General features: G+C 46.2%; 1 protein-coding gene across 7 annotated transcripts in view; it reads left to right on the forward strand.

The window, feature by feature from the left end:
* The window catches only part of FAM234A (family with sequence similarity 234 member A), a 47,615-nt gene extending 27,136 nt beyond the window's left edge, over positions 1-20,479 (forward strand). Inside the window, exons 2-13 of one of the 7 annotated variants that reach the window (XR_007519726.1) lie at positions 12,171-12,471; positions 15,010-15,126; positions 15,441-15,632; positions 16,790-16,920; positions 17,126-17,258; positions 17,513-17,642; positions 17,962-18,102; positions 18,312-18,387; positions 18,527-18,682; positions 19,268-19,370; positions 19,444-20,270; positions 20,347-20,479. Coding sequence is in view for 6 of the 7 variants with exons in the window: in XM_049904689.1 (XP_049760646.1) it covers positions 12,204-12,471; positions 15,010-15,126; positions 15,441-15,632; positions 16,790-16,920; positions 17,126-17,258; positions 17,513-17,642; positions 17,962-18,102; positions 18,312-18,387; positions 18,527-18,682; positions 19,268-19,370; positions 19,444-19,655 (1,659 nt within the window). In the remaining variant the exon portion in view is untranslated. Of the gene's footprint in view, positions 1-12,170; positions 12,472-15,009; positions 15,127-15,440; positions 15,633-16,789; positions 16,921-17,125; positions 17,259-17,512; positions 17,643-17,961; positions 18,103-18,311; positions 18,388-18,526; positions 18,683-19,082; positions 19,371-19,443 lie in introns of those variants that run through there. The other 6 variants (XM_049904689.1, XM_049904691.1, XM_049904692.1 and 3 more) reach the window with 6 other exon arrangements.
* The last annotated feature ends 321 nt before the right edge of the window (positions 20,480-20,800 follow it).

The following is a 20,800-nucleotide window of genomic DNA, read 5'->3' on the forward strand; positions in this document are numbered from 1 at the left end:
TTGTATAAGTCCGTGGATGGTAGTTTTGGCAGAAGTATTACATGCAGGGAAGGCAAATCCATATCCAGAGTAAGTGTCTATTTCAGTAAGGACAAAACGCTGCCCTTGACATGATGGAAGTGGTCCAAAGTAATCAGCTTGCCACCAGGGTGCTGGCTGATCACCTCGAGGGATGGTGCCATATTGGGGACTCAGTGTTGGTCTCTGCTGCTGGCAGATTGGGCACTCAGCAGTAGCTGTAGCCAAGTTCGCCTTGGTGAGTGCAAGTCCATGTTCCTGAGCCCATGCATAACCTCCATCCTTGCCACCATGGCCACTTTGTGCATAAGCTCATTGAGCAATGACAGGAGCCGCTGGGAAACGAGGATGACTGGTTTCCACAGAATGTGGCATCCTATCCACTTGTTTAAAACTTACTATGCTGAGGTCACCCTTTGGTGAGCATTCACATGGGAATCAATTATCTTTATTTTTTTGGCCCATTCAGAGAGATCTAGCCACATACCCCTTCCCTGTACCTCCTTGTCTCCAATTTTCCAATTATATTCCTCCCAAGTCCCTGACCATCCAGCCAAACCGTTGGCCACAGCCCATGAATCAGTATACAGTCCCACATCTGGCCATTTCTCTTAAGCAAAATGAACAACCGGTGCACTGCTCGAAGCTCTACCCATTGGGAGAAATTCCCTCCACCACTGTTCTTCCGGGAGGTCCCAAAAAGGTGCTGTAGTGCTGCAGCTGTCCACTTTCGAGCGGTGCCTGCGTATTGTGCAGATCCATCTGTAAACCAGGCATGAGTTTTCTCTTTCTCAGTCAACTGATCATAAGGAACTCCCCATGAGGCCATAGGTGCAGCCTGGGAGGTGGAAGGTAATGTGGCAGGTATAGAAACTGTGGGTATTTGGGCCACTTCCTCATGCAACTTATTTATGCCTTCAGGTCCTAAACTCGGGCCCAAACTCACATATACCACTTCCATTTAATGGTGGAGTGCTGCTATACACGTCCAACTTCATGGCTCTGGGTTAGACAACACCCAGTTCATGATGGGCAGCTCACGGTGCATGGTGACTTGGTGGCCCGTGGGTAAGTGTTCACTCTCTACTAAGGCCCAGTAACAAGCCAAAAGCTGTTTCTCAAAAGGAGAGTAGTTATCTGCAGAGGATGGCAGGACTTTGCTCCAGAATCCTAAGGGTTTGTGCTGTGATTCACCAATAGGGGCCTGCCAAATAGCACATAGCATCTCTATCTGCCCCTGACACTTCAAGCACCATTGGATCAGCTGGATCATATGGTCCATGGGACAGAACAGCTTGCATGGCAGCCTGAACCTGTTGCAGAGTCTTCTCTTGTTCTGCATTCAAAACTAGCAGTTTTTTGAGTCATTTGATAAATAGGCCAGAGTAGCACACCCAAATGAGGAATATGTTGCCTCCAAAATCCAGAAAGGCCCACTAGGCATTGTGCCTTTTTTTTAGTTGTGGGAGCAGCCAGATGCAATAATTTATCCTTCACTTTAGAAGGAATTTCTTGACATGCCCGACACCACTGGACCCTGGAAATTTCACTGAGGTGGAAGGCGTCTGAATTTCTGTGGGATTAATTTTCCACCCTCTAGCTCACAAATGTTTTACCAGTGAGTTGAGTAACTGGCACTTCTTCTTTACTATGTCCGGTTAGCATAATGTCACCAGTGTAATGGGCCAGTGTGACATTTTGTGTAAGTGAAACGCGATCAAAATCCATGTGGACTAAGTTATGCCATAGGGCTGGAGAGTTGATGTAGCCCTGAGGTAGGCAACTGAAGGTAAACTGCTTCCAGGAGAATGCCACTCCCGGTATGAAATGTCTTTGGCCGGGTTTTCTACAGAAGCAAAACCAGTAAGCATATACACATATATAGAGAGAGATTTATATCAAGGAAATGTCTCACACAGTTGTAGGTCAGGATAGAGGCCTCCCCTGATTCACGTAGCTGCATGGGCTGATGAACCCAAGATTGGCAAGTCAGAAAGCTGGGCTCTTGCTCACAGGCTGCAAAGATCGAGGAATCCCAAGATGGACAAGCAAGACCTCAGGTAAGCTGCTTGCTGAAGTCCCAGGAACCAGAGGTCAGAGGAACAGGAGCCAGCTGAGGAATCCAGAGCAAGCAAAAGCCTGTGAGCCTTGCCAGAATATCCACTTACATTCCATGCAGGTCACACACCAAAGGAAACTCCTTTCAGCTGTCTTCTCACAGCAGATCCGATCATGGGGGTGATCATATTATATCACATCTCATCATGGAAGTGATCACAGCATCATACAACTGCCAAACTACATCATAACTGCCAAACCACTGAGAATCATGGCCCAGTCAAATTGACACACAACCTTAACCATCACAAGTACCATTGGTTCGTGATCATATGCTACTTCCTGTATGCTGGGACCACTCAAAATGAGAAGAAACAGCTACAAACATGCATTAATAATGGGAACCTGGGATGTATGAAGTATGAATCTAGGAAAATTGGAAGTCATCCAAAAGGAAACACAAACATCAATATCCTAGGCATTAGTGAGATGAAGTGGACTGGTGCTAGCCATTTTGAATCAGACAATCATATGGTCTACTATGCTGGGAATGACAAATTGAAGAGAAAAGGTGTTGCATTCATGATCAAAAAGAGCATTTCAAAGTCTATCCTGAAGTACAATGCTGTCAGTGATGGAATAATATCCATACACCTACAAGGAAGACTAGTTAATACCACTATTACTCAAATTTATATACCAACCACTAAGGCCAAAGATGAAGAAATTGAAGATTTTTAACCAGTTTCTGCAGTCTGAAATTGATCAGACCCCCAATCAAGATGCGTTGATTATTACTGGTGATTAGAATGTGAAAGCTGGGAACAAAGAAGGACTGGTAGTTGGAAAATATGGCCTTGGTGATAGAAATGACCCCGGAGATTGCATGACAGAATTTTCCAAGACCAACGACTTCTTCGTTGCAAATACCTTTTCCAACAACATAAACGGCTACTATACATGTGGACCTTACCAGATAGAATACACAGAAATCAGATTGACTGCATTTGTGGAAAGAGACAATGAACAAGCTCAATATCATCAGTCAGAACAAGGCCATGGGCTGACTGCAGAACAGATCATCAATTACTCATTTGCGGTTGAAGAAAATTAGAACAAGTCCACAAGAGCCAAAGTACAACCTTGAGTATATCCCACCTGAATTTAGAGAGCATCTCAAGAATAGATTTGACACACTGAACACAAATGACCAAACACCAGAAGATTGTGGGATGATATCAAGGACATCATATATGAAGAAAGGAAGAGGTTATTTAAAAGTCAGAAAAGAAAGAAAAGACCAAAATGGATGTCAGAAGAGACTCTGAACTTTGCTCTTGAATGTACAGTAGCTAAAGCAAAAGGAATAAATGATGAAGTAAAAGAGCTGAACAGAAGATTTCAAAGGGCAACTCAGGAAGGCAAAGTATTACAATGAAATGTGCAAAGACCTGGAGATAGAAAACCAAAAAGGAGGAACACTCTCCGCATTTCTCAAGCTGAAAGAACTGAAGAAAAAAATCAAATCTCAAGTTGCAATATTGAAGGTTTCTACAGGGAAAATGTTAAACGACACAGGAAGCATCAAAAGAAGATGGAAGGAATACACAGTCACTATACCAGAAAGAATTGGTGGACATTCAATCATTTCAGGAGGTTGCAAATGATATATTTATAAATGGGGGAACGGTAAAGGGAGTTAAGGTTTCTACACTTCTCTCAAGCTAATAAAATGATATTAATGGATTCTGATAAGTTATCTTGTGTAATACCTAGAACAAGCACTAAAAAACAACAGATTAATCAAACTGGAATTCAAAAAAATGTTCAAGTAACCTTCAGGAAATCAGAAAAAGGAACCAAAAATAGGGACCAAATAGGGAAAAAAATGGCAGTCCTAAGTCCTTAACGTGTATCAATAACCAACCCAACTACTCTGCTGCTGTCGAGTCAATAGCAACCCTGTAGGACAATAGAACTGCACCATAGGGTTTACGAGGCTGTAATCTGTATAGAAGAAGACTGCTACATCTTTCTCCTGCAAAGTGGCTGGTGGGTTCAAACCACCGACTTTTGGTTAACAGCCGACCTCTTTTACCACTGCGCCACCAGGGCTACCCAAAACCAAAAACCAAACCCAGTGCCATCAAGTCGATTCCGACTCATAGCGACCCTATATAGCATATCAATAATTACCTTAAAATAGCATAGGACTATATAACACTGCTAATATAACTACTGAAATAAAAATATTCATTTGGTACCACCTAAATTATCTTGCATATCACCGGTGTGGTATAGACATCATCCTTTATGGAAACTCCTTCGTAGAGGATGTTCCTACAGGGGTGGTCAAGACTTCACTGGAGGACTTTTAAGGCAACTTTCAGTGTAGAGTCTATGTTTCTAAGTGAAGTTCAGACTCTAAGTATCTCAATATAGAATCTTGACTCCTTGGGGCAGCTGCAGACTTGAAACAGTTCTCTTAAGAAGAAAACAGGAAACCAGTGAGACAAATGAGTTCCTAATGTCTGGAGAAGGGTAGAAGCAGAGTAGGTGGCTGAAGATGAACTGAGTACCTCCTAAATGCCAAGAGCTGAGCCAGGTATTTTATAAACATTATCTGACGCCTTCCCAACTACCTTGCAAGACAGACAATATATCTACGTATATATAAGGAACGTGACTTCTAAAAAGTTTGTCGAAAACCACAAAGCTAGAAGTAGAGCTAACTGTCAAACGCAACTTCAAATTCTACTCTCTTTTCCCCAAACGTCATGGTCCCCGGACATTTTGTTAGCCCAAGACTGGAACCATTCCCGAAGCCAACTCTCCAGACAGGGATTGGACTGACTGGACAATAAGACAGAAAATGATACTGGTGAGGAGTGAGCTTTTTGGCTCACATGAGATTATTTGAGCAACTCCTGTCTGGAGTCAAGATGAGAAAGCAGAGGAGGACAGGAGCTGGTTGAATGGACACGGGGAATACAGGGTGGAGAGGAGGAGTGTGGTGTCTCATTAGGGGGAGAGCAGCTAGGAGTACATAGCAAGGTGTATATAAGTTTTTGTATGAGAGACTGACTTGATTTGTAAACTTTCACTTAAAGCACAATAAATAAATTTTTTTAAAAATCTACTTTATGATTCCTTTTCTTTATATGGTAATGAATTGTTCAAACATGTATTTAGGGTTCTGTTATTTTATTGGCAAAGCTTACTAATTTTTTAACTTAAAAAATCTTTGGTAGCTGAAAATGTTAACAGTGAATACACGATCACTGATGAAAAATATATGGAGTCGGCCCTCTCTTAACTGATTGCCAGTGAACTGACTCACTGATTTTATCTGATGCCCCCCAATTCCTTTGTAAACTGTTAGTGGTTCCCCATGAATAGCAGGCTACTCTTTGGTCAGCCTACAAAGTTTTACTCTCACCGTTTAAGGTATCTGCTTTTCAGAAGTCAGCTGTGGTTACTCTCAATCCTGTTTATGTGTATTGTATTTTTTGCTGTAGTATTTCTGATCTAGTTGCCTTCAGGTAGAGTCTGACTTATGATGGTCCCATGTGTGTCAGAGTTGAACTGTGCTCCATAGGTTTTTCAGTGGCTGATATTTCAGAAGTAGATTGCCAACCCTTTCTTCTGAGGCACCTCCGAGTGGACTTGAACCTCCAACTTTTTGTTAGCAGCCAAGTACATTAACCATTTGTACCACCCAGGGACTCCCACCATAGTATAATATAATATTATTAAATGCAAGGTTTCATATGGTTTTCACTGGCTAATTCTGAGAAGTAGACTGCTGGGTCCTTCTTCCTAGCCGGTCTTAGTCTGGAAACTCAGCTGAAACCTGTCCTCCATGGGTGACCGTGCTGGTATCTGAATACCGGTGGTATAGCTTCTAGCATCACAGCAACACGCAAGCCCCCACAGTACAACAAACTGACAGACACGTGGGGGTAAAGTACACGGTCATCGGAAAAAAGGAGGACCCTCTACGAGATGGGTTGACACAGTGGCTGCAACAATGGGCTCAAGCATAACGATTGTTAGGATGGCACAGGACCAGGCAATGTTTCGTTCTGTGGTACATAGGTTTACTATGATTTGGAAGCGAGTTGACTGTACCTAACAACAACAACACCAGCAAATACATAGGAAAGAATGCAAAAAGATAGTTGCATCTATGAAAACTAGTTGAATTATTTGGAAAGAGTTTTGATAAAGGTGTAAGTCAATAAAATTAGATGTGGCTAAGACAACCAAAGAAGACTGAAAAAATTCTTATAAAGAATTCCACACTCAGGTCACCACATTTTCTCTCCACTTTAAAAAAGTAAACTTGGAATTGTGTGATTTTATGTAAGAAAATGAATTCAGAACTCCAATCAGCAGACCCACACTCAAAGAAAAGGTGTTTCTCTTACTTTGAAGGATCAGTGGATAAATGTACATTTATATGTTTTATGTAAAAATAAAATATGTAAGCTAAGTATCAATTTTTGGATTGCCCAGTTTAACTGTAACCTCATTTTTTCTTATTTTTTGAAAGCTTTGTTAATATATATTTATATCATTTCAATGGTCATTTAGTTATTCTGTTGTAGTCATGCACCATAATTTATTAATTCTTCCACTGATAGACATTTACAGTGTTTAAAAATTATAAGCAATGCTATGATAAGCAACCGTGTATAAAGGTCTTTCTGCACTTGTCCAAGTATTTCCATAGGATAAAGTCTTAGAAGTTTGGGTTTCTTAAACAGAGGGTATGCTGTTTAAAAAGTGTTTAATACATTAAGCATATTTAAATTTAGTTTGATAGTTATTGCCAAGCTGCTTTGTAAAAAGATTTCTACCATTTTAAAACTTCCACTACTACTATATGCTAAAGTACCTGTTGTCTTACATGCTCACCAATACATATTTATTTTTTAACCATTGTTAACCCAATAAATAAAAAATGGTACCCATTTTTTAAATGTGTTGTTCTGTGACTACCAATGAGATTGAATATGTTTTCATATATGTACTGGGTTTTCATACATATATTGGCCATTGGGATATGTTATTTGGTAAATTGCCTAGTCATGTCGTAGTCCCTTATTTTTCCACTGGGGTCTGTCTTTCTTTTGTAGATTTGTGAAATCGCTTAAGAATATTTATCCTGTTTCACTGATATGGCAAATAACTTTCCCTTCTTTGTCATGTAGACGTTTCAAAATATTTTTAGTCCAATCTGTCCATCTTTATGATTGATTTCAGCTTCTGGTGTTCATGCTTAGAAGATCTTTTTTACCCCAAGATTATATAAGCATTCTCTTCTATTTTATAGTCTTTGGGTTTGTTAAAAATATTATTTACATCCTTAATCTATTTGAAATTTATTTTGATTGAGCTGGTGATCTCATTGATGATATTTAAACTAGTTTCTCACAAATTCTTTTTGCACTCAGATCAGTCTGTGTCCAATTAGTTGTCTTAGTAGCTGGCTTTTAGAAACCAGTTTAAATGTTTCTCACAAAAAATCCTTAGTAACATTGCTGGCCTAGCCCAAAAGGTATTTGCAGTCTACATTAGGGCTCCCTCAGGTTGTTGCTTCATTCAAGCCTCGCCCAGTGCCTGGCTCAGAATCGGTGCTTGTTTGATGAAATCAGATCTGCATTGGTTTGCTTTTAATAATGGGGGTTGGCCTTTAGAAGCCTTTGTTTGTACCTTCCCTCGTGTATACGATGTGCCTTGTTTCAGCTTTCGAAAGAACCTTACACATCCCCATAGCAGTAGGCCCTAATGTGGGCACTTTTCTCTTTTTTGAAAACCTAAACAAAATATTTTAAATTAAATATTTCAAACATACTGAAAACAATATAGTAAACATGCAGATGCCTGCTCAGCATTAGCAAATGCTCATTTTAGAGAATATTACCAAACAAGAACACTGGGGGACTGTGGTCTTCTCTCCATCCTCTCCTGCATGTGAGGCCAGATTCTAAATCCTGACAGGAGGAAGATTACGGACTTCTAAGTGTTTTACTAATGAGCATTGGCAGAGCTTTTCCCTTCCCTGCTTCTAAATCATGTCACAGAGATAGGCAGCATGAGAGAAATGTTTGTTCTTTCAGGAAGGCTCTCCAAATCAAAAGCCAGGTAACTGAGAAAATAACAATATTCCTTCAGTTCCCGCCACAAGATGTACCATTTGATCTGAGTTATTAACAAGATAAATCATACCACAGAGATGAGAGAATAGTCTAAGCTTATTTTTCCTTTCAGAGGTCAGATTTATAACTTGGCTATTCTAGTCACATTTTGAAAAAAACACTTTAATATATCTCTAAGCCTGTTGATATGCAGAATATTTCTGGAAGGAGCTATAAGAAACTAGTAACATGGTTACCCTGGTGGGGGAGCTGGGTGATTAGGGGCCATAAGAGGAAAGGAGATTTATTTACCCTTTTACAAACCTTTCAAATTTTGTATTATATGCATTTACTTTTGGATTTGCATTGACTTTAATGAACTTGCCTAGAATTCTAATTCTGCCTAGAAGCCATCTTGGGTGGGCTTGGTTGAAGTGAGAAGCTCGCTCTTCAAGCCCCTTTTCTCCCTTTGCTTTGCTCTCCTCTAGGCTGGGAGGGAGAGAAGGAAAAGGGAATGGTATTTTTTCACTTTGAGAGGCTGGAGGCAAGAGAAATCTGCTTATCATCATCTGATGGCTAAAATGATGACAAACAGAACAATATCAGACTTCTAAGTCAGTAAGTGGTAACTTCAGCTGCATCTTGGAGTCATTTGGAGAGCCTCAACAACTGTTCCTGCCTGGGCTCCCACCCTGCCTGTTGGCATCGAGTCAGTTCTGACTCAGCGACCCTATAGGACAGAGTAGAACTGCCCCCATAGAGTTTCCAAGGAGCAGCTGGTAGATTTGAACTGCTGACCTTTTGGTTAGCAGCTATAGCACTTAACCACTACACCACCAAGGGTTGATTTCTTAGTCTGGGGTGTGGCATCAGGATTCTAAAAGAACTCACATGGTTCTAACGTGGAACCAAAGCTGGGAATGTTTCCCTTGGAAGGACTTAACTCCCTCATCCATCCTGCCTGAGGGATATGTTTTACCAAAGGCTTTATAATCCTTAGATCCATGGCTTAAATTTGCTTGATTATTAGAATCTCTGGGAGTTTTATGGAGCCCTGGTAGCACAGTGGTTAAGAGCTTGGCTGCTTACCAAAAGGTCAGCAGTTCAAATCTACCAGCTGCTCCTTGGAAACCCTATGGGGCACTATGGGTCGGAATCAACTTGATGGCAGTGGGCTTTTTTTTTTTTTTTTTTTTTGGAGTTTTATGAAGGCACAGATACCCAATCCAGGCTACTGACTACACGTGCCAGCGCCCGGTCTGGGAAATGGGGTCCACAGGCTGGATGTGAAGTTGTCCTCTCAGAGGTCAGATGTAAAGTCACCTTCTCAAAGGACAGATGTGAAAGTGTCTTCTTGTAGGATGTGAAGTCATGTCTCAAATGATGAATGCGAAGTTGCTTTCTCAAATGACAAATGTGAAGTCATCTTCTCAAAGGGTGGATATGAAGTTGTGTCTTGAAGGATGGATATGAAGTTGTTTTCTCATAGGAGGGATGTGAAGTCATCTTCTCAAGGGACACATATGAAGTCAAAGGATGGATGTGAAGTCTCACGGGATGGATATGAAGTCATGTCTCAAAGGATGGATCTGAAGTCTTGTAGGATGGATATAAAATCATGTATGGAAGGACAGAAGTGAAGTCTTACAGGACAGATGTGAAGTCTCATAGGACGGATGTGGAGTTTCATAGGACAGATGTAAATTCATCCTCTTGAAGAAGATGTGAAGTCTCATGGATGGATGTGAAGTCATATCTCGTAGAGTGTACGTGAAGTCATCTTCTCGAAGGACAAATGTGAAGTCACTTAGTAGGATGAATGTTTAGTATCTAGAACAGATAGGAAGCTGTCTTCTCATAGGGTGAGGTAAAGCCTCTTAAGATGAATATGAAGTCTTTTCAAAGGATGATGTGAAGTCGTCTTCCTGAAGGACAAATGTGAAGTCATCTAGATGTGAAATCATGACTTGAAGGACAGACATGAAGTCTCCTAGGACAGATGTCAAGTCTCATAGTACACATGTGAAGTCAGCATCTGCCTTGCCTGTGTATGCTCTCTGATCCTGGTGCATTTTTGACTGTGCCCCCCATTTTTGTGGAGTACCTGTCAGTCTTGGCATGGTTTCCTGCACATCTCTTTGTAGGTGTTCTGACTTCTGACAGATGAGAGCTGCCGTGGCTCTGAGTTTGAGTTCTTTCCTGAACTTTTAAAGTAATAGAGCTGAATCTAGAATTTTAGCATTCTGAGTCCTCATCCAGTTTTCTTTCCTTTGCCAGAGGAATGTGTGTGTTTAGACATTTCAAGCGTCCCTTCATTGGGGACATGGTGGCTAGAGTTCTAAGTAAATGCCGCTTCTTTCTGCCCTTTAGGTCTTGGTCCCTAGCCCTTTGGGCCCCATTGATGAGCCACTCCAAGCTTCTGTTGCTGGCTCTTTTCCTATTTACCTTTTCCAGACTAGCCTGCTCCACTTCTACCATGTGCCAGGTTTAATGAGGTCTTACTGTCCGTGGTCGTGACTCATTGTGTGATTTTCCTATGTCCAGCTCATTTCCTTTGAAGAGCACACCTCTGACTTGGAAGATGCTGAAACTTGTGTCTCAGCATTAAGGATGATACACACAGGTCTTTAAATGAATTATTTTTTATTAAATATAGAAAAAAGTTCACATCAGAAAATAGTGTAAAACAAAAATCAGAAGCCCTTGGTCTCCTCCACCTTCCTTGGCCTGTCCCTGGAGAGAGCCACTTCCAGTGGCCACTGTTGGTTCACACTGGCAGTCTGCCTCGCCCCTGTAAGTCCTTAACTATGTATGGGCTTCCTTCTGGATAGATGAAGATCATAGCTCACGCAGAGCCGTTAATCCCTTCCATCCTGTCTGTATAACTTCAGTTTTTAGGATAGCCTGTTTAAAAAGGAACAGAATAACAAAGTGCCTTATACAAGATGGAGTTTATTTCTTTCTCATATAGTAAAGTAGAATCAACTCAGGAGAGATGGCACTATTTTCCAGAAATCAGGGACCCAAGCTGTTTCTGTCCTGTGGCTTTACCCTCTTTAAATGTGCTTTTATCTTGTTTTCCAAGATGGCAGCCCCAAGTATCTCCACAGTCCAGGCAGCAGGAAGGAGGGGTGCAAGGAGAGAGCATGCGTCCTTCCCTTTAAGCCAGGACCCAGAGGTTATGCAAACACCTGCACTCAAATTCCATGCAGCTGTCCACTTCCCTCCTCCATCGATTTTTGTTTAAATGTTTTATCAATAATAATTAGCTAGTATTTGGGTACTTGATATGTGTTAGATACTGTTCCAAGTGCTTTATACATATTTACTAATTTGATATTTCCCTTTTACAGGTAAGGAAACAGTCAGAGTCAAATCACATAGCTCATGACAAGTCATGCAGCTAGCAAGTGGCAAGGCTGTGACTCCACCGTGACTTCACTGACGATGCTTTTAACTTGGGGTCCCTGGCTCTTTAGGGAGTCCGCATATGTGAGGATGTGGGTTTCGCCAAATTCTCACTTGGCATGCCTTTTTACATCCATACTTCAGGCAGGCAGAAGGTGGTCAGATGTGCCCAGACTATGAGCAGGAGGAGCTTAGTTAACGTTTAATGTGCAGGTTTGTTATTGTCAGCATCAGCCACAGCATTGCCTTGTGCTTGTTCAGCTTATTCCAGGGTGAGGAGGCTAGAAGCACCAGTGTGTTAAGGATGAAAATATGTCCTGCCTGCTGGCTCTACACTAATTAAAGACCTTCTTAAGTGGAACCTTTTAAAATGACACCGTAAACATTTATTTAGCTTTTATTTCTTGGGCTGATGGGCCACGGTCAATGCTGCAGTCGGACTCCTGAGGGGCTGGAAGTGGCAGAGCTCTGGGGGCTATTGGATGCTACAGTGCTTTGCTGGGGGGCCACCAGCCTCAGCTAACTCTTGTTTCATTGACACAGTGACCAGGAGACAAACTGTGGAATGTGCACGTGATGATGGACAACAAGGATTTAGAAGCTGAAATCCACCCCTTGAAGAATGAGGACCGGACATCGCAGGAGAACCTGGGGAACCGCACTGAAAAGGAAGACCCCTGTAAGAGCCTGCCTCCACAGTCCCAGCTATCCCGGTGCCGGACAGTGGCATTTTTTCTCTCCCTGTTTATCTGCCTTTTTGTGGTGTTTGTCGTCTCATTCATCATCCCGTGTCCAGACCGGCCTGTATCACAGCAAATGTGGAGAATCAATTACGACACAGCAGGTGAGTCTTCTGATGTGTGGCCCAGGCTACCCAGTGCCGTGTGACCCTCTCTGAGTCCACAGGGTGGCTGGGGGTGGGAGGGGCAGCAGAACTGTGTCTCAGTGAGGCTAGAAGTGGCCTTTAACAGTTGAATCAACCCTGAGCAGCTGTCAGTTCTACATCCAAGATTTTCCAGGAATTTTAGGAAGCTATTTTTTTTTTTATAAAATAGTCTCTCAGTGAAAATAGGAGGACTGCCAAGGAAACTTAATGGCCCTCTCCCTTCCTTCTTTGAGGAAGGACAAGTGGGGTGAATAATTAGAAGGACCCGTTTTGTTACTTTTCTGAACTAAAAAATTTCATAAAACAGAGCAACTGGATGAATAGAGAAGCCTGCCATAAAATGTGAAAAATACACAGCAGATTTTGCAGTCCAGTCTTCCTGAGATGTTCCTAACACTCTAGTTTGCTAGAATAAACGACAGTGCTATTTTGCTCTCCTAAAATTGGCATCCAGAATCTTGGCCTTTATGAAAGGCAGCTGCATCCGCCTTTCTCAGGATACTCCACTCTGTCTTAGAAATGGAGGAACAGCTTAACCAGTCAGCATGTCCGTGGGTGTGAATTCTAATAGCCTCTGAATGTTTCTTTGCATGGACTTGAGGACCTCTCTGGTGGGATAAAGAGAATTTCTTGTCGCTTACCACATAGAGTCAATTCTGTTCAGAATTTGGAACTTGGTGCTTAATTTTGAGGGGATGATATATACTTCTCTCTTTTTTTTCAACTTTATTGAGGTATAATTTACATACCATAAAGTTCACTCATTTTAGGTATACAATTCAGTGATTTTTAGTCACTTTACAGATGGTGCAACTATCCCCATTTTAGAACCTTTCTTTCATCCCCAAAAGATTCCTCATGACCATTTGTGATCAATCCCCATTCCACCTCAGCCCTAGGTAACCACTGGTATGCTTTCTATCTCCATACATTTGCTTTTCTGGACATTTCATATAAATGGAGTCATACAATAAATAACCTTGTAGTCTTTTAAGTCTGCCTTCTGTCTTGGGTAGAATTCTAGGAATGGAATCGTTTGGCCTTATGGTAAGTTTAACTTTCTAGGAAACTGCCAAGCAGTCTTCCAAAGTAGCTGCACTGCTTTACGTTCCCATCAGCAGTGCAAGAGGATTCCAAGTTTCTCCACATCCTTGCCAACGCTTATTATCTGTGTTTTTCATTTTAGCCATGTCAGTGGATGTATCTTGTTTAATTTTAATTTCCTAAATGACTAATGATGTGGGTTATTAGCCATCCTTATATCTACTTTGGTGAATATCTATTCAAATCTTTGGCTCATTTTTTAATTGGGTTGTTTGTCTTCTTGTTATAGAGTTGAAAAACTTCTTTATATATCTTAAATACAAGCCCTTTATCTGATATATGATTTATAAATATTTCTGACCAGTCTGTGGCTTGTCTTTTCAATTTTATAATGGTGTTTTCTGAAGCTCAAAAGTTTTTAATTTTGATGAAATCCAGCTTATCAATTGAAAGATTCAGTTTTTATGGATTGTGCTTTTTGTGTCATACCTGAGAACTCTGCCTAATTCAAGGTCATGAGGATTGTCTCCTATGTTTTTTTCTAGAAATTTTATAGTTTTAGCTCTTGTATTTAGATCTATGATCTATTTTGAGTAACTTTTTGTGACTAGCATCTCAGTGAAGCAAATAGTGAAATTTCTGGGAACATCACATCACTCTTCCTTCCTCGCAGGACTATCTCGAGAGGCAAGGGGGAAGGCTAAGTTCCCAGTACCATGCTTGGCTGGAATTGTTTACTAATTTGTGTTGAGGATTATTGTATCTATTAATGAAGGATATTAAACTTAACCTTCTTTTCTTTGATGTTTTTGTCTACTTTAATAGTATAATTAATCTGGCTGCATTGACATGTAGGTGGCTAAGGCCCTCTTGGGTCTCTCCTGATTGTGTATAAAGCCTTCCAGATGGCCAGGGATATGTAGGATCTTATCAAGACCAACGATAGCTGTCTCACATTCTGCATCTCTCTGTTGGATTTCTGGCTAGTCATCCTATCTGTTGGTTGTCCCAGGTGTTTGATTTTTAAGGCCTGTAGTTTACTCTTTGAATCCTTGAATGAAAAAAAGAAAGAGCCCTCAATGAGTAGGGAAGGGTAGTCTATATAGATCCCAGACTAGTCTCACAAGGGATTTGTAACTGAATAGAAGGTGCTCACAATGTCCATTAGTGACACCCAGGTATCCCAGTTACCTTCCTGGAGGTTAACACCTGATGTTATCATTCTGGCCAGTCACGTTCATTAGAATCACCGCCGTTCTGAAGAACCGTGGGAAGTTGCTAATCAGTCCTAGTGAGGAAGTGTTGCTTGGTTTGGGGGTGATCTCATGGTGGCAGGTTTTCACTATCCTAGAGCCCCAGAGCAGAGCAGAGCAGCGCACCAGGGGCAGCAGTGAGTGCTGGACTTAACCCTGGTTGTGGTCCTGGAATGCAGCATGTGGTTTTCTTTTTCAGTCACCTATGATTTTCTGGCTATGAAAGACATAAACAGGGACAGGATCCAAGACATTCTCTTTCTTTATAAAAATGCCAACAGCAGCAACAATTTCAACCTGTCCTGCGCCGATGAAGGTAATTTTGTTTTTTCCCAGAAAGGGAGGCTCTCCCTGTTGGAGAGGTGCTCATCTGGGCACCCTATCACTTCTGCAGTGTTTGGGAAAGCAGCAGTGCGACTTCTGGTGACCGCCCATCACCCTTCCCTCTGGGCACACTGTCCCAGAGTGAGGAGGCAAGCTCAGCTCCCAGCACCCCGCCCTGCTGCTGACTGCAGCAGAACCCCACAGGCCAGGGGCTGGGGCTCAGGGAAAAGGATAGAGCACTGGGGTACCAGGTGGGGAGAAAGGACTGGGCAGTAGATGGGGCTACAGATGTGGTCTCTCCCTCAGGCTTCTCCTCTCCCTGTACCTTTGCGGCTGCTGTGTCGGGAGCCAACGGCAGCCTACTCTGGGAGAGGCCTGTGGCACAGGATGTGACTGTCATGCAGTGCACTGGACCCCAGCAGAGGGCCAGTGGGGCCTTGTCAGCCTGTGTCCTTGTGGGCGGACCCGGATCTGTCATCGCAGTGGACCCCTTCACAGGTAGGCCACCAGATGCAGTGGGCAGGGCAGGCATTCCAAGTAGCTGCAGTGGCAGGAAGATGTGGTATCAGTATGCTTTGTGAAGGGTGAACCCTGTGCCCCGGGGGTAGCGCCATCTGGATGGGGAGCTAGGAACCAACAAACTAGCATCAATCAGTGAAGCCACAGGCCCCAGTGCTACATAGCCCAGCTGGTGTCTACCTCAGGGTTGCATTCCGTCACCTGAGATTTAAGTCCTGCTGTGGGGGCAGGTTTTACTGAGTACCTGCTTCAGGTGACACTGCTGGAAGCTCCTCACTGGGAAGACAGAGGGGTTGCCAGTTGCCTGTCATGAATGCCCCAGTAAAAAGCCTAGGATGTGGACTACACTGAGACCCCGGGGAAGAGTACACCTGCTGTGAAGGTGGGTGTGTCTCCCGGCCCTGATGTAACAAGGCCTGTCCAGGTGCCGAGGAAAAGAACAAGCGGGAAGAAGGACAGGATTTGGCTGTATGGGTCCCTTGCACCTTAGAAGGTCTTAAGGAATTCTATGCCTTGACACTAGACTGAGTGGATATTAGCATTTCCTTTGCAGATTGTGGTTTTCAGGATATGGAGCAGACTGGAAACATTGTAGGAAGGACGGACTCAGTCCACAAACAGGGTTTGGTCCAGGATGAATCTGGGTGAGGAGGCTGTCTGCCAAGACCAGGCTGCAGGACCAATGTGAACATGCCCCTCCTTCACCCCTTCTGTGTAGGGGCAAAGGCACAACCGCAACCCTGACAGCAGGCTGGAGTCCCAAGAGGTGAGGGAGGGCAGCCCTTCCCACCTATGCAGGCAGTGGCCTGCTTCCTTCTCAGAGCCAGGCATCACACTGGCCCTGAGGTGTTCTAGAGCAATTGGTGTTTAGCGTCAAACATGAGGAAATACAGATAAGCAAAAAAGAGGGAGAGCTCTGCAGTTCCGGTCTTGCTTTGTGTGTGGTTGTTCCTTTCCAAGGGTCACACTATACGTCCCTGGCCTCTGCAGGCTGGGGAGCATCTCAGCCTTGAGGGTGAGGTGAGCTGGCACAGCCCCACACACTCCACAGCCTCCAGGCTGTCAGAGGCTGTGCCTGGTGCCAGGCTATGGTGGCCGTGGGTTTGGGGCCAGCACTTGGTGGTGTTTGCGTTTAGGGGAAACCCTGTGGAGCCATCCCGGCAGCCTTGGGAGGAACGTGTCCATCCTGAGTCTGCTGCTCGGGGTGCCTGATGTCAACAACGATGGGCTCCCCGACCTGCTGGTCCTCACCAGGGAGGAAAAGGAGGTACACACGGCCCCAGGCTCCTCCCTGCATCCAGGGTACCAAGGGAAGCATGCCTTCACCCCGAGAGGGACTGGGTCTGACCACCTCCTCATTAGGCTGACCTGGGGCCTGTACTCTTGGCACCATGGAGTCAGCTGGGGGCTCCCTCTCTGTCAGACAGCATGGTCAGGTCTGTCTCCAACCCTGATGCCCCTTGTCACCACAGGTGAACGGCTACGTCTACTCGGGCAGCACTGGGAGTCAGGTTGGCCGCAAAGGCAGCCTCGGCACAGACGGAGAGGGTGGCTCGCTCCTGCACGTCACCAGGACGGGCGCCCACTACCTCCTCTTTCCCTGTGGTGGGTGTGCCCACCTCTTGCACCCTCAGAGAAGCCACGTATGAGGCTCTGGCACTGCTCTAGGGCTTTTCATCTGTGAGCCAGTCCCCACAGAGCCAAGGGCACAAAGAGCTGCCCTCCCCGAGTGTGGGCCTATCTGGGCAGCAGGTGGACTCCAGGCTTGGGGAGGTGCCACGTGCCCTGGGAGCTGGGCTGGGGGCCACACCTTTGCCCAGACCCCAGCAGTGATACTCACTCCTTTGTGTCCTGAGCAGCACATTCTCTCTGTGGCTGGTCCATGAAGAGTCTCTTTGAGGAGATGACAGGGAAAGAGAGCCTCCTCAAGAAGGACCCGCTGTGGGAGCGTGCCATCAATGCCACCACCCACAGGGTGTCCTCACCCAGGTTGATCTGCATGCTTGTGTCTGCCACCATATGCCCAGATTGGAGATGGGGCAAGCCCAGGGTCCAGTGGAGCAGGCAAATGGGAGCAGGGCTCTGCTACTGGGGACCACGGGGCCGTCATTGGCTCAGATACAAGAACATGGCAAACGGGAGAGGAAAAACTGAGGGTCTGAGGGGGCAAGGTCTCCAGTGGGGTCTCACCTTGTGCCCTGTTGAGGGGAGTCTGGTCAGAAAACAAAGAAACATGGGATATGCCGATGGACCAGGGGCCCCGGCCTCTAACACAAGGCCTGTGCCTACCTCCCCTTTCCCCTCATAGCTCCGGAGCCATCCGCTACCAGATGCATGTCCCTGGGAGAGCTGGCAACGATCTGCTCCTCGTGGGCTCTGAGGCCTGTGTGCTGCTGGATGGACAGGACCTCGCACCCAGGTGGACCCTCGGCAACACCCAGGTCTTCAGGTATGTATAAGGGCTCTCCCAACACCAGTAGCTGTGGCCACAGCATGGTGGGTGGGCCCTCCCCAGGCATCACAGCCATCTGCCGCTGACAAGGAGTTGACCCTGGCTGACTGGCTGCGGTCCAGGTGTCCAGGTGCAGCCACAGGAAGATGAGGTGTGGGATGCATGTCCCAGAGATTTCCTCTGTTAATTTCCTGCTTTCCTTCCAGAAAACCCGTCCTCGGTCACTACAAACCAGATACCTTGTCAGTGGTCATTGAAAATGGAACTGGCATCAACAGACAGGTGGGCTGCTCTTCCTGCTGGGTCCCACTGTTGTCCACAGCTGGACTGAGGGCGGTGTTGTGCCTGGCAGATTTCTTTGGAATCTGTTGCTAGAATGGGAGGGTCTCATGCCCGCTGCCCACAGCTACCCTCTCCCCAGATCTTGCTCCTGGACCTCAGCACCGGGGTCATCCTGTGGCACCAGCCCCTCCCAGGCTTCCCTGGGGGCCCCCCGTCTGCCAACCTGCCAACCGCAGACCACCGCTCAGCATTCTTCTTCTGGGGCCTCCCTGAGGGGGTTGGCGCAAATCAGACGGTATGGGGTGTGGTGAAGGGAGGGGGACACACACATATGGGCCACCCCAGGACAGTCTGAAGCTGACCAGGATGGTATTGATGGATAGCGGGGAGCCACGCAGGCAGGGCTGGGGGCACCTGAAGGCCATGTCATAGGAGCGAGGTGGGGGATGAGGGATTCTAGGAGTGACAGCAAGGTCTGGGTTCCAGTATGGTGTGGTGTGGATGAGATTGAGCATGTGGAGAAGGAACAGGCTAGGGAGTGGACTAGAAGACGAGGACAGAGTTGAAGTTGGCATTTGTGGGGGACCTGTTGGCATAGTAGTGAAGAGCTACGGCTGCTAACCAACAGGTTGGTAGTTCGAATCCACCAGGTGCTCTTCGGAAACTCTATGGGGCAGTTCTACTTTGTCCCATAGGGTCGCTATGAGTTGGAATCGACTTGACAGCATGGGGTTTTGGTTTGGTGGGAACCCCAGTGGACACAGCAGTCCTAGGCATGGTCACTAACGAGGAGTGCCCACGGTGGTGGCCAGAGCATCTCCCGGGATGTGGTATGGAGTCTGGGGAGGCCGGCAGAAACGTGGCAGTCCTCTTATTCCAGGAGACCAGGAACACCCCACACAGCCTCTACATGTTCCACCCCACCCTACCCAGCATCCTTCTGGAGCTGGCCAACATCTCCACAAACATCGTTGCTTTTGAAGGTGAGTGCGCCTCATGGGGTCCTCAAAGGGCTAGGGGTGGGGCGGGGCTGCCCTGATGGCTATGTCCCCACAGCCATCCTGTTTGAGCCGAGCCGCCACGCTGCCTACGTCCTACTGACGGGCCCGGAGAGCCCGGCTGAGCCTGGCCTGGTCTCAGTGACCAAGCACAAGGTGCGGGACCACATCCCAGATAGCAGAGTCGTGCATCTGGGCCAGGACCGGGCTGACAGCGACCAGGCCATCAGGGACCGCTTCTCCCGGCTGCGGTACCAGAGCGAGGCATGATGCTGCTTCCAGAATTAAACCTCCAGAAAGTCAGCTTCACGGTCTTCAGAACTGCTCTGCCATTCCAGCTGTGGCAGCACTGCCACAAGGCTCACTACCTTGCTGTCCTCCCCACCCTGGGGGCCATGTCCGTGCTATGTGGGGAAGGGGACACTAGGGCCCACTGTCCTTTCCCCCCTCCTGGAGGATCGTGCTGGCCCTGATTGGGGATCACTTCCAAGGCCTGCAGAGTGGGGAATCCTGCAGTACCCTACCTACCCTTGTCCTTGCAGCTTCTCTGCAGGCCAAAGCCACTCTCATAGGGGGCCCCAGGTGTCCCCAGGCAAGTCCTGCTGAGGCTCCTCCTCCCCTTTCCCTCAGCACCACCCCAGGGGTCACAGAGCCAAGTGGCTCCGCCTCTGCAGGTAGTCCTTTGGGCGTGGTCTCTAGATGACTCAGCCCCAGCCTCCCCACAGCAAGGTACCTCTACCGTGGCAGGGGTCACTGCACGGATGGCCTCTCTGATCCGGCCTGTGAGGGGGCATCGGAGAGGCAGTCTCTGTCACATGAGTGGGCCCCCCTCCCACTGCACACCAGTGGCTGAAGCCGTGGCCTGCACCACTGTGCCCCTCACAGGTCTGTCCCTCCTTGGTGCTCGCCACTGGAGCCAGGCTGCCTGATGCAGGACTCACCTCTGTGCCTTGTGTTCCAGGCTGAGGGCAGCTGTGTGAGCTCAGCCCGCCTGAACTTCCTCGGGCCTCGCTTTGGGACCAGAGCAGCCCAACCGCCAGACACCGCAAGAAACCAGTGAATAAACATGTGCACTGTCCTGTGCAGAAGCCTCAGGGCAGGGGTGAGCCTCTGTCTGTCTGTCTGTCTGCCTGCCTGCCTGCCTGTCCGCTCCCAAAGGAATGAAGTGGGTTTGCTCCTGGAGTAGTGGACTGCAAGGTTTGCTGGCTGGGTTTCAGGATCATGGTGGGAAAGGCAGCCAAGGAGGTGAGGGACCTTCTACACGTGGTTCTCAGACAGGCCCCCTCCCAGGCCTGCCGAATCACTGGGGGACAGGGTCCAGGTGTGTCTGGGGTCTAAGAACCTCCACTCCACTGCCCCATGGCAAACCAGCCCAGCCTCATGCCAAGAGAGCCACCGTGAACCTCCCTTGGGCT

The sequence above is a fragment of the Elephas maximus genome, chromosome 12 (assembly GCF_024166365.1).
Source record: "Elephas maximus indicus isolate mEleMax1 chromosome 12, mEleMax1 primary haplotype, whole genome shotgun sequence".
Taxonomy (NCBI): Eukaryota; Metazoa; Chordata; class Mammalia; order Proboscidea; family Elephantidae; genus Elephas; species Elephas maximus.